Consider the following 13544-nt stretch of genomic DNA (forward strand, 5'->3'; position numbering starts at 1 on the left):
ATTTGCTACAGAAAAACAAAACCCAGATGCCTCAGAAACCAGCATAAACTGCATAGGGTAATAGGATAATTCAGTCTGGGAGCAACCTCAAGAGGTTCTGTGCTCTGGTCTTTGGCTCAAAGCAGGGCAAGGTCTGAGGTCAGACAAGGCTTCTCAGGGTTTATGCCCAGCTGGATGTTAAACATCTCCTGAGGTGGAGACTGAATGAACTCTTGGCCAACCTGCAGCACTGCTTGTCTGCCCCACAGCAGAAAAGTTGGAGATGAACAGCAAAACAGGTGTTTTGGCAATAGCTGAGAGGATAGCAACTTGCTCAGATTTAAGGGATAGTTTCTGTTGTTTCATTGCTGCTTAGCTAAAATCATCTCGGGAATGTGCCTCAGTAATCTCATATCTGTTTTCCCAGCTCTAGATCTCAGTCCTTTGAACTCAAGACTGAAAGAGTAGATGTGCATATGCAGCTTTTATATTTGAGTTCTGTTTAAGCATATATTTTGTGAAACAGTAATACTTAGTCTCCTTGGGAGAGTAAGTATTACTAAGTATTACTTCTTTTAATTATATGGAATAATATCTACATTGTTCTTGAGATATATTATTCCTGTCACAGATTAGAGAATATTTTCACATCTGCATTGTTTCTCTTTGAAAGAAATAGTTGATACCATTAATTTGCTCTTATTGGGGAAGTGGTTGCCCAAGTGAAATTTGAAGGTATTGAATATGGGAGATTTTACATCTCATTCTATATACTCTCTGATCATTACTAAAATCCAGAGTTACTTATTGCAGCAAAGCAAAATCCTCTAGAGATGAGGTAAGATTGGTTTATGGGCCATCATGAAGCACAGTGGGAATCTTTTGTGGGAAATTTTTGTTTGAACTTTCTCTATTACCTTCTTTTGCGTTGTGACCATGAGGGAAGAAAATGGCCTGTCATAATTTCTTTCCATGGCAAAGCTGGGGAAATCTTAGAAATGAGAGAGTTACTGTAAAGGTCATCTAGTCCAGCTCTGCCAGTCTAGATTTATTCCTTACTGCATAGAATATAATGGTCTGAAAGTGTAATTTTATATGGTCTAGAGATGTAGATCTATACACTAATAAATCTCTCATCTCAGAACATTTCCTAATTTCCTTTCACTTTTCTGTTACCATTTCATAGAATCAATCCTGATTTTATCCTGCTTTTATTACCTGATAGAGGGCCATTGATTTTGTAGGTATTGGCATTGTTTGTACACGAGTAAGCTACATTACCTGGTACAATCACAGTAGCACAGTTTTATTTTTTATTAATGTAGAATAAGTGATTTAGTCCCTTGGTTATTCCCCTTTGATAAAGAAGAGATGAAGTGCAGCACATTGTAGCAGAGAAGTTTATTTCAGGTATTGCACAGAGGGAACTTAGCATGAGTTACCACTGCAATATGCTGGGGCTTGTCACATCCAGGAGAACTTGGATCCTGGGCCTGACTTCTCTACTGGCTCTTCTCTGTTTTCCTTTCTGCACAAGGAAAAGGGAGATACCAGGACTCTGAAAGCTTTAACCAAGGACACGGGCTGGCATGTGGCAAGAAGTTTGGCATTCTAAAAAACTTGTACTGAGTGGTGGAAATGTTTTTTGAATTAATGGAGCACATGTGCCTGTTTCAAAGTGCCATTTTATGTCAAAGCATCAAAATGCTTTGACAAAGAGCTCCATTGTTTCTGAACAATGGATTTTTCCCAAGTAGTGGTTTTGACTCCACAGGAGTCTCTGCCCCATTCCTCTGCCCCACTTACACAGTGGTGGCCCCTCGAGCCTGCTGCTAACACACAATATGGGAGATTGTATGGTTCCACCTGGGAGGAAAATGGCTCTTTGCAGCACTGCAGCTCCTGAACTGAAGCTGTTTTATTGGGTGTTTCTGTTTTACTGGAGAGAAGTGCTTGTTGCTTAGCACCTGATCCCTGAGTCAGCCAATCCATCTCTGCTACTGTGCTGTGGAGGAAAAAGCAACCTGGTATTTTTCATAAAGCAATAACTGCTTTTTGGCCACTTCTCAAGTATATCCCTTTGCTTTCAGATAAACCCAAGTAGATAGCATTTCCAACACTACAGAATTCTGGCTTTAGAGTGATGTGTAAAACTTCTTGTAAGCTGGTTTGTACCCATAAAATCACCATGGCCAGCTCAGAATTAAAAAGACCTAATGTTATCTTTCCCCACCTTCTGCAAAGTTCCGCTTCATCTTATGCTTAGAGGAAATCTTACTGAATTCCAGCAAGTAATGAGACTTTTATCCTGCAATAGACTGGGTTTTTTTCTGCCTTAATTCATAAGGGCAATGGAAGTGTTTGGTATGAATTTTAACAGAATGTATAATTCCTGATGTACAGAAACTCTTTCCTTCTTTTTCCCCTGAAAACTTCCCTTCTGTTGAAAGCCAGAAGGAGTTTTCTCCTTGTTTCCCTGAACCTTATTATGTCTAAGCGCTAACAGAGAATAACTTGCAATAGTGTATCTTCCTTAAAGCAGAAATCTGTTTTCTCAGACCTCCTACATCTTCTGCACTTTTTTCTGTCACACAGTCAGACAGAGTATGAAAGAGATCATGCTGAGGGGCACAATCAGAAGTGTTGCTCCCTCCTCCTGCAGAAGGAGGTGGATGTGCTTGTCAACACAAGCAAGCACCAAGGTGTTGTAAGGAGGCATGGGACCTTGATTCTAGGCTAATGATTTTTCCTCTGGAAAGACCATGGGCTTGGTGGAAGATGTTGTTAATGCCCCAGGGGTGACTTCTGTTTTTCAGCAGTTTTTTTTCTTATGGTCCGTGTTGTGCCACAGACCACCTCTCAAATCCAATAATAGATCAAGAATAAGTTTCTTAAATCTGTTTGGATCATCTTGATGTTTTGATGTTTAGATAAGCATACAAGGAAAGCCTACCTTCCCTGTGAATAACACAGAAATTTTCTAAGCAAACCAAGATTTTTCCTGGAGGAAATTCCAAGTTTGGTATCTACTGGAGGGGCATAGCAGCAGGGCACAGGTATCCATGGGGTCTTGGGGTGACTTGTCTCAGACACACTGTGAAAGAGCAAAAGGCAACGGACAAAAATTGAAATACAGGGAATTTCATATAAACATAAGAAAAAGATACTTTTACTGTGAGGATGGTTTAACTGGAGCAGGTTGCCCATGGAGTTTGTGGAGTCTCCGTCTTGGAGATACTAAAAACACAACTGGCCACAGCCCTGAACAACCTTCTCTGCTGGAGTCTGCTTTGAGCAACAAGGCTGGATAAAAGGATCTCCAGGGCTGATTTCCTGCCTCAGTTGTTTTGTGGTTTTTCTGAGTGGTACATTCTCTTCAGTAAGAGGTTAAACTGGGAACTCATAAGGAGTATAAATCCAAATAAAGGGTTAAATACTGTTCTGTGACAAGTGATAGATTAGTTTCTATTTTCCTTCTTAAATGGATGCGCTTGAAACACACAGTGATGGAGCAACTGATCTATCTTGGACTTTTGCCATTCAAGGATATGTAGAGTTTTTGAATCCTCCCTTTCCCTCCTAGATTTCTTACTGTCAATAAAAAGTAGTGTGGGAGGTATCAAAAGTGCATGTTTCAAAGTAGATGTAGAACAGAAGAATGATCACAGAATAAATTATCCTAATGAGCAGCACTTGTCTAGTTTAACTGTTTATTCTCATTTGCTTCAGGCAGCTGTGACACTGCTGCAGTCCTTGTTATGTCAGTCAAAAAGACTGAGGGAATATGAGAACTCTCATTTAAAGTTAATGTTGTCCAGGAGTTTTGCTGCTTTGGTATTTCAGTTAAAGAGTCCTCCGGCTTAATGGCTAAGAAGGAAAGTCTTTCCCTAGTGGTGGAAAGCAGCACCACTGTATATTATTTTTCCAAATACCCTGAAGATTTAAAAAATCATTTTTGTTTTTGCATTCATTATGCTAATAACTTCTCACAAAGTGCTTGCACTAGCTTCCACAACTGCTGAGTGTATCCAGCAACTGTAATGTTTGCCACAGAGTGCCCCCCTCAAATGATAAGAAAACATTTAGAAATGGGAGAATGGATAAGAATCCCTGAACAGAAAAGCTGTGCTTGCTATCACATTTCAGACAACCATAGTTCTGCCCTTAGCTAGCCTATTTGTCTTGGATAAGCAGACACAGGAGCAGTTGTATGAAAAGAATAGACATCTTTGATGTTATCAATCCTTGTAGACTGTGATAAGGAGACCATCCTGCACAGCTCATATAGCCATTGCTCACCTCAGAGGCACATAAAAAAGTTGGCAGCTTCAGGATATCAGCCTGCACTTTTTTATGCAGTAAAAAAATTCTTGAGGCACATACATGCTGGTTTTTTTCTCCTTGTGGTCATTACCAAAGTGCAAGAATGAATATCTGCTGCTGATTGGCAGGAGGTTTCAAACTTTCTGATCTGACAGAGGTCTTCCCTTATCATATCTTTGTAACAGTCCTTGAAAATTTTGTTTTCCAAAAATTTCCGTTAAAATAATTAGTACTGTCTGCTATAGGCTCTTAATGGATTCTAAACAAGGTGGTAAACAGAAAAGATTTTGGCAAAATTATGTGTTGTGCTTAAGTGCCCTTAAGCATGAGATGTTAATACTGATATAAAGTGTGGTGTTGTATCTAAATAGGTTTGTATTTCCCCCTTTTCAGTCTTCTTTTAGCTCTGAAATTTTGGATCACAACACACCAAATGCAGAGAAATGTGTATGTGGCAGATCAAAACAGTGAAAATAAAACATTGCCAGTGTTCTCAAAGCATTGAGAACAATCTCTCAAAGTGAGACATCAATGATATGATTGGCACAACCAGCTTTCATTTTTTTCCCAGAGACTGGCTTTTCCATCTGTAGCAGAAAGTTCCAGTAATCATATGTGTTGCAAGCTACCCTGCAGAAACTAGAGAAAGCTATCTTACAGTGAGAGAGGGGAAGTGCCTGCCTGTAAACAACTCCTTAGTGTCTAAACTTGCAGCTTGAGAAAAATTGGATTTGACCCGAGCTCTAAATAAAGCTATAGATATGTGGCATTTTCCTTCCAATCAGACTGAGCCCAGATTTATTTTTTCCATAATTGTGTTCTCTTTTCCACCTCTTTTTAAATGAGTGAGTGAAAAATCTCAGAAGAATAGTGGAGAAACTAAAAAGCCCTTGAATGAGAATTTTAGGTGCTGTCCAATATAGTACTAGTTGCTATGGTCAATCTCAATCTGTTCCTTCAGAGGATCTTCAGTTGTGGTCTTTTTTTGGTAAACCTACAAATTCTGTAACCATGAAGAAGTTTATATAACTATTAGAATATATTTATTTTTTGGGCATAGATGTAATGTTCTGTTGGTTACATCTCTGTAATTTATATTAGGTCTTAGAGAAGTCTAAGGAACAGCTTAACCTCAAATCTTCAGACATCTTCCTCAGACTCTTGAAGTTTGTCAAAATAGCTAATCTTCTCAAATTTATCATTTTGATAACCAGCGTATTTGTTTTCTACTTTTATTTGAGCTATCAACTGGAATATAAGTTTTCTAACTTTCATCATATCAGTTATATCAAACATTCTTCTCTTCTGATAAAAGTTTCATCCCAATTTGATATTAATAGTGAAAGATCGTTTTATTAAGTTTCCTTTTTGGCATGAAACAAATAAATTCATTGAAACTTAAATAATTTCACACTTTCTTTTAAATACATTTTTCCAAACAGAGAGCTATGAAATTACTACTAAACAAGTTAAATTTTCAGGCTTCTGGACATTTATGACTAACTTTCAATCTTGTTTCCCTTCTGAGCAAATATGGAGCAGTCACAGGACTAACCAATAATAAATACTTTCTCCCAGAAGAGAAACCTGAATAACTCTGAGAATGAGACAGAAACATGATAGTCTCGTTTCTTGAAAATGTTGTGTTACACATACAAAGAGGCTGATATGTTATTGTGTGCCTGCAGAGAGTGTTGATTAGACCACCAGTATGGGATTATTTTCTTGCTAAAAGGCAACTATTACAGGCCAGTGGTGATCTCTGTGGTTGGAAGAGCCTCCACCTGTAAGTTTTTTACAGTGTAGCTGCATTGCTGTGCTATAATCCTAAAAGGCTTTGCCCTGGGGCAGGTTGCTCTTTACAGGTGTGCAGTCTGCTGGCCTTTTGGAACTCTGCCAATCATTTGAAGACTGTTAGAGTAAATACAATCCACACAGCAAGTCTGGTAATGAACAGTTGCAGGAAGAGTGGGACTGCTATGGCTCCTCTCTGCACACTTAAATCGGCATTGCCTCTTGGAATTTGCAGCTTAGACCTCAGAAAGGTAGGGCTAGGGGCATGCTAGAACATTGGTAAGAAAAACCAGACAAAAAAAACCAACCAAAAATCTTCTCCCAAAACCCCCACAAAAACCAAAACACCAAACCAGAAACAGAAAAAACCCTTTAATAAGTGATGTTTTATTCCTCTTAAAATACATGTCCTTTGAGGCTGCTAATAGGAAGGCAGGCATTATATATACATTAAATGCTTCTTTGATATTCTCCTTAGAGATGCACTTGTCCAAGGGCTTTATTAAATAGAAAAAGCTCAAAGATCACATATTACAGGAGAAAATAATTGTGTCTGAAAAAGTCAGTGAGTCTCAGTGTATTCAAAGGGATTTTGATGAATGTTAAACATCAAGTGACACCTTGCTTTTGAGTAATGGAAAGGTTTTCTAGTTGTGTTTTCGATGACTGGCAAGCATATAATTCAGAATATTGTTAAAGAGTTTCAAGTTTTCTTCAGGAGTGCCAATTTCCACTTGTCTTAAGGTACTCATCTATTTAATCTTTTCAGTGTCCATCTTGTTTCCACTTTACTCATTATTTTGAGTTAGTAATGACTTTCTTTAATATGGAATGCTGCTTTCCATTTCATTTCATGCTTGCTCTCAGCATTAGTAGAAGAGATGGATTCTTGGAAACTGGGACAAAATGTTTGTGAAAGCAGTTACTCAAAGCTCAAGGTGCTCAAAATGCAGTGAGCATACATTGAATCTGGCTTTGTGGGTGAGTCATTAAACAGTGTCTTACAGCAAGTTTGCATTAGTACAGCTGAATTTCTTGGTGTAAATCCATGGTTTTAGGGTTCATGAAATTTAGAAGTAGTAGTTACATTATTTCTGTATTTGCCATCACAGAATTAAGCTATAGGGACTTAATTAAAAGGGGAAACATTATGGCGGCCAACATTAGAACAGGTTGCTTAAAGTAGCTGTGGAATCTACCTCTTTGGAGATAGATTATTTAGGCCAGAGATGACCCAGAACAGGATCAAGTGTTGGCTTCAAAGCAAGCCTTGCTCTGATCAGGAGGAAGGACGTGACCTCCTGACACCACTGAGGAAACAGCACTAAGCATTGTCTTACAACTGGTAAGAGGCTGTAGGTTGCATTCAGTGAGTTCCTTAAAAAGCAACAAAACAAGAAGCATTTTTAGATTTCATCCTCACGTTTTTTGTTGTTGTTGTTCTCCAATTACATATTTTATATTACATATACATTTTCTGAGTTAAGAAAAAATATGGTGCTGTTTTTTGCAAAGGGTCAACTAACTTGAAGCCTGAAGTCTATGTAAAATAATAAGTGTTAGTTAAAATCACTGCAGTTGAAATAGTTCCCAGGAACTTCTTTCAGTTGTAGAATTTGCCCTTAATTATGATTTAATTCAATGAGCTAATTTAGAATAATAGCTGAATTTAATAAAACCTTTCTATTTTGCAATATAACATAATGTATGGGAAAATGGTTAGACATGTAAATTACATGCTTTCTTCCTGTTAAAAACTGATACCCCTTCATTACCCTTTCTTCCCAAAAACTGACTCAGAAGTTAAGAGGTGTGAACTGAGGTTTGCAGGTTCAATTTACAGACAAAACATCTAAAGAGAGGGCTTCTCATACATTCTCACCTGCTCTCAGAATTACTTGTGAGAAAATAGAGCAGAGATTTTCCTTTTCTGTTTTGACACTGTGAAAATAATAGTGTAGAAAAGTCAAACAGCAGAATGAAATTGTCTGAGTTGGGAACTGAGAAGTGCTAAAGTTTTGGATTTGTATGTGTGTGTATTTTTTCATCTACTTTGAATTAAGTAAGGTTTTCAGAGGGAGTTACACACTTCTTCTCAGCCACTCTTGTTCTCCTGGGTCATTATGATCTCTTCTAGTCTTTCACAGGTTGAAATATTTTGTGTGATGTAAGTGGGATGGGTGTTGCTGTCTTGGTTTGTTGAGAGCTGGTGCTGATTTAATTGGCACCAGTAGCAGAAGAAAAGGGACAAGAGCCAGGAAATGAAAACAAGTGGAATCCTCTTTTTACTTCCCAGTGGAGGCCTACTTTGACCCACTGAGGTAGCAATATAGGGGAGTAGGTTTTGTCAGATATGGTCTCTGAGGGATCAGCACATCTAGCAAGTCAGTTAAATTTTTTAATTACACTTAATTATTGTCTTGGTAGTAATTTTTCCCCATGGGCATGTTCGTTTTTGCTGCATGAAAATCTCTCAGCTGTGAGGCAAGAGATCCCTTTGAAGCTGAGTCTGCTGCATGTGAGCTCAGGGGTGTGGGAAGCAGGGAGGAGAGTCATTATTAGAATAGAGTCATTAAGGTTGGAAAAGAACTCCAAGATCACTGAGTCAGACATTTGACCAAACAATATCATTTTGATTAAGCCGTAGCACTGAGTGCCAGGTGCAAAACCAAAGCTGCTCTTTGAATTGAACCTAGTCTTGTAAACTAGGGAGAGGGTTTGTCTTACTACTAGGAACAGGATTTGGAACTGTAGAACTGTCAGTGCTTTTGCTTAGATTTTTTTTTACCAAGTGGCACAGAAGTATTGATTTCTGTATTGATCCCCAGCACGCTGAAATAGAAAGTTTTAATAACCAGACACTCTAATGTAACCTTTTCTTAGTTTTAACACTGATAATATTTGTCTGCCTTTCTAGAAAACTGAAGTTCAAAACAAGTCAAATCACATCTTTAAATTCTGGCTGATTCATTACAGATTTTTTTTTTTTTTTTTAGTTCACTGGGGATTTTTAAACAGAAATGCTTATAAAATGTGTTAATACTTATTGATCTTATTAATAAGCTAAGATCCTAAATAAAGGAGCAATTTCCATCCTGTCTCATTATCAAGGGAGTGGGTTAGTTTGTGGGAGTGGATCAGCTGAAGGGAAATACTTCCACTTAAAAATCTGGTGAAAAAATAAAGTTCTAGTTCAGACTTTTTATTTGGGAGACTTTTTTCCAGTTGTGATTGAGCAGAATTTACTGATGTCTTTCAGAAGACTAGGCTTGGTTCTGAAAAAATTGTCTGATGGTCTAATGACCATTGTATGAACACTTCCACACCTGCATTAGGCAGTGTGTTATTTTGTATATTTACATATAGATGTTAAGAATACTTTATTTAGTGTATACATTAGAAATACATGGGCTGTGTAGTTTCATTACTGTACTAAACAGAGAGAGATATTCCTTCTTTATTAACAGAACAAGAGGAGAGGGACCATTTTGGGCAGAAACTACAGTTGGTTTGGCAACCTAACTGGTGATCTGTTTTGAGATGTTTGATAGTGTGCTTTTGCTTTACAACCTTATGAACAGGTGAACTAAAATCACCTTTTTTCTTAGGCCTAGAAGTCTCTTTGTTGGTGTTACCTGATATGACTTAACATAACATTTCTTTTATTATAACTATGTGGTTGAATATAAACATTGTAATTTCACTTCTTCCATTTTGATTTTCTTGTAGACATTTCAGCAATCTTCTCTACAGCAGAAAAGTAAAAAGAAGAACAAAGGTAAAAAATAATTTTGTTCTCATATATGGGTAGGAAGGGATTTGCCAAGGTTAATTTTATGGTATTGCGGTATGCGAGGAACTCTAACTTGGTAGCTCCAAGAAAATGCTCAGTTCAGTTGATCATGTTGAGAATGTATTAGTCCGTTTCTGATGTCTCATAGTTACCTAATGTTCCTCTACCTTCATGTATCTGCTTTTATCTTTTTTTTTTTTTTTTTGAATACTTAGACTCTAGCCTCTTTGGGGCCAGGGTTGGTTTTTCCAGCTGTGTTCAGGTAATGCCTCACTGCAGCACTTGCTCATTACCTACGCTCTCAGGTAATTTATATCATAGTAAATTTTCCTCCTTTGATTTTGAAGTACAAAGGCCTTAGGAACTATTTAGTTTCAAAAAGAGCTGCAAGGAGAGGTTTGTGAACACCTGTGAAGTACTTAAATAGTTGTATTTGGTAACCAAGTGGGAAGTACATGAATTATATGTTGTGCACTTTATCCTAATGTGAAATATGTTGAAAATTACAAATAAGCATTTTTCTTATTTTTAAATATCTTGCCTTTCTTTTCTCTGTAGTGTCTTCTGTCTTCTCTTTCTGTGTTGCTTTTTTTTTTTTTTTTTTTTTTTTGTCTTATCCATAGGATATGAGCTCTGAGATGCTGGACATGGTTTGGTTTGATTTGCTTTGGCCTTTAAATTATGGTGGTGTGCATAAGCTTTGTGGTCAAAATAGAATGCTTGTAATAATTTCTCACAGCAATTCAAGGTTGAAATTTTTAATTAATTTTCTTAAACAGATATATAGTGCTTTCTGACTAGGTATCTTGTTGATTTAGTGGACAAATCAAATGCTTTCACATCACCTCATTGTCATTTTCAGCTCCTATTCCTGGCAAAAGCAAAAGACGGATCTCATGTAAAGATCTTGGTCGAGGGGACTGTGAAGGCTGGCTTTGGAAAAAGAAAGATGCCAAGAGTTACTTCTCCCAAAAATGGAAAAAGTACTGGTTTGTCCTGAAGGACACATCTCTATATTGGTATATCAATGAAGAGGTAAACACCTGTACTCGTGGTCTCAATGAATACTTTGTGTAGTGCTGTAGTCAGGATTTAGTGTGAAAACAATGCTTTCAGTGCTTATATATGTTAATAGTTTTTTTCACACAAATAATCATACTGAAATTAATATTAACTGTCTGAAAAAATTACCATGAAGGTTTTGAGATATCTGTTCCTTCCAATTCACTACTTACTACATGGAGAAATAACACAGCTTTCTGTGTCCTCATGACACCAGTTTAGAATAAATTTATCCTCAAACCCTTGAAAGTGAAAAGGTAATTACTTAATCCTGTCATTCAAGCTTAGTCATGGAAGTGTAAACTTTAATGTTGTGCTGCCTGGTGTTTCTTGTTTATCTCTGCTAGGCAATTAAGGAAGATAGTTCTGTTTTCTCAGTTCTGTTCTCCTGTTGTTTCTTCTTTGTAGCTTTTGATATGATTTCAGTGCTCATAAATGCTGAACTTAAAAGCACAGGAGCATCCCAGCTGAATTATGTACAGCTTTGATTATGCAACATTTTCTGCATTGGTACACATTTATTATATCAGCCCCTTAGCTGCAAAGCTTTTTGCCAGTGTTATGATAGCTTGATTTTTAATCCTATTAGACTCATTAGTAAATATACTGAGATAAAACCATTGTTAACATCTTTATATACTCTGTCCTGGACTTGTTCTTTTAATCACAGCAAGCATTTGTACATAACTTTTTCAAAGTAATCCCCAACTTCTCCCTGAGTAAACAGAGAGCAAGTTGTTCCTGAGCTCTCAAAGCCTGTTTTCTCAGACTCATTCCATTTGTGCCTTGATCCCAGTTTCAGATCAGTAACCCTAGCTCCCTCCTCTCCATTCTCCCTCCCTTGGCTACTACAAGGTTTTCATCAGGGCAGTAACTGATGCCTACAATGCAGTGAGTGGTCAGCACTGGGTCCAAGGGGCAGCTCTGAGCTCTGCCGTACTTCCCGTGTCGGGGGCAGCGCTCTCAGTGCCTCTGTGTCTCACCCCATCCCAAGTTTCTCTGAGGTTTTCTGAGTTTTGGTTATTTTTGAGCCCTCAGCTCCCTCAGCACAGTGACTGTCATCACCAGTAGAGTCAAAGGCTGGTAGGGGGTGCCTCAGGGGCAGGGGGGCAGACAAGCAAACACTGCTCTTGCCAAAACTCTGTTTCTCTAGGCAACCATTCAAAAAAGAAGTAGCAAGATTATTCTAAACAGTGTCTTTTTGATATTAAAATACCTGCTAATGCAGAACCAGTTACAATCCTGTACCTTCCACATAATGACTCCAGCTCTAGTTTTATATGCTGATTTGTGCCTTTTACTTATTTTTAGAAAGGATGTAATCATATGGACTGCATATGTGGTGTAAATAATCATTTAAACTCTTAGGAAAAGATGTATATTTCTTCACATATGTTTGTGTGTTTTCCAGCTTCATTTTTATGATCCTGTATTAATTTTGCATGCAAAGTTATGAGCAGTTAAATAACTGAGTCTGTGTTATTGATGTAATAGTAGCTTAATATAAATAATGCTTTCAAACTGTGAAAAGTCAAGGGAGATTGCCTAACTGATAAAATAAATTCTGTAAAATATTCAGAGGAGAGGGGAGGAAGGTCAGATATATTCTGAATGTTGTAGAGAGATAAAAGTAGCTGAAGAGATATCATGCCTCTTAGCTGTGATACATAAAAATGATAAACACCCATTGAAACCCCTTTCTCTGTTTCTTCCACTAGGCTGAATTTCTCCTTACTAATTACTGCATTTTCCCCAAAAATTGACTAATTACAATAACTAATTGACTGAATACATTTGGTCATTTTGTATATTTTCAAATTATGCTTCAGCTGTGAAATTGTTCCAGAAAACTGAGTATTTAAAATGGTGTGTTTCACCAAGGGGTCTGTCTTGCTACTTCAGCAGAAGTCCCAGTGACTTCTGTGGGAGGTTTGCCAGAGCAGAGCAGACATTAGTATCCCTTTTGTAAGAAGCAGGCAAGTGAAAATATTTGCAAGTTTTCCACATGCTGGATTTTTTTCCTTACACTTTAGCTACAGTAATATCTGGAACTGTCTTTGCAGGATGAAAAAGCAGAAGGATTCATCAGTCTACCTGAATTTAAAATTGACAGAGCCAGTGAATGCCGCAAGAAATAGTAAGCATGCTTAAAAATAATGCAATGATACAATCAATAAAGTGCAAACAAAATACAAGGTTTTCCCTTAAAACTGGGAGATAATGGACTTTGTTAAAATTGTCAAGAGATTGTATCACAGAATAAGCTCATATGAAAAAAGCAAATTCTTTTTTTCTGTCTGAAGTGCCATCTTGCCCAAAGAAGGCTTTTTTTTTTCACTTCATCATGAACCACAGTGTTTGACTATACCAAAATTAATTACGAGCAAGAAGGCTGCTTCTGTTCCTTTATTTTCCTTGTTCTACTTTCCTTTTTCTTCCTTTCTGTTTGGGGTTGCTATTTTTTTTTATTTGTTTGTTAAGGGTTGGAGAGTCTTTATGTTCTTTATACTCAGTAAAAAGCTTTAGGTATAATACAGAGACCATCCAAATAAGAAAGTCCCCAAGTTCATGGCCAGGCATCAATGTTTAATGT

At 37.4% G+C, this 13544-nt stretch overlaps 1 protein-coding gene across 5 annotated transcripts in view; it reads left to right on the top strand.

The window, feature by feature from the left end:
* CNKSR2 (connector enhancer of kinase suppressor of Ras 2) overlaps window positions 1-13544 on the top strand; it is a 207202-nt gene that overhangs the window by 138571 nt on the left and 55087 nt on the right. For all 5 annotated transcript variants that reach the window (XM_059839878.1, XM_059839879.1, XM_059839880.1 and 2 more), the window contains 3 exons: window positions 9826-9874; window positions 10752-10924; window positions 13015-13088. In XM_059839878.1, the coding sequence (XP_059695861.1) occupies window positions 9826-9874; window positions 10752-10924; window positions 13015-13088 (296 nt within the window). The remainder of the gene's footprint in view (window positions 1-9825; window positions 9875-10751; window positions 10925-13014; window positions 13089-13544) is intronic.

This window comes from Haemorhous mexicanus, chromosome 2 (assembly GCF_027477595.1).
Source record: "Haemorhous mexicanus isolate bHaeMex1 chromosome 2, bHaeMex1.pri, whole genome shotgun sequence".
Taxonomy (NCBI): Eukaryota; Metazoa; Chordata; class Aves; order Passeriformes; family Fringillidae; genus Haemorhous; species Haemorhous mexicanus.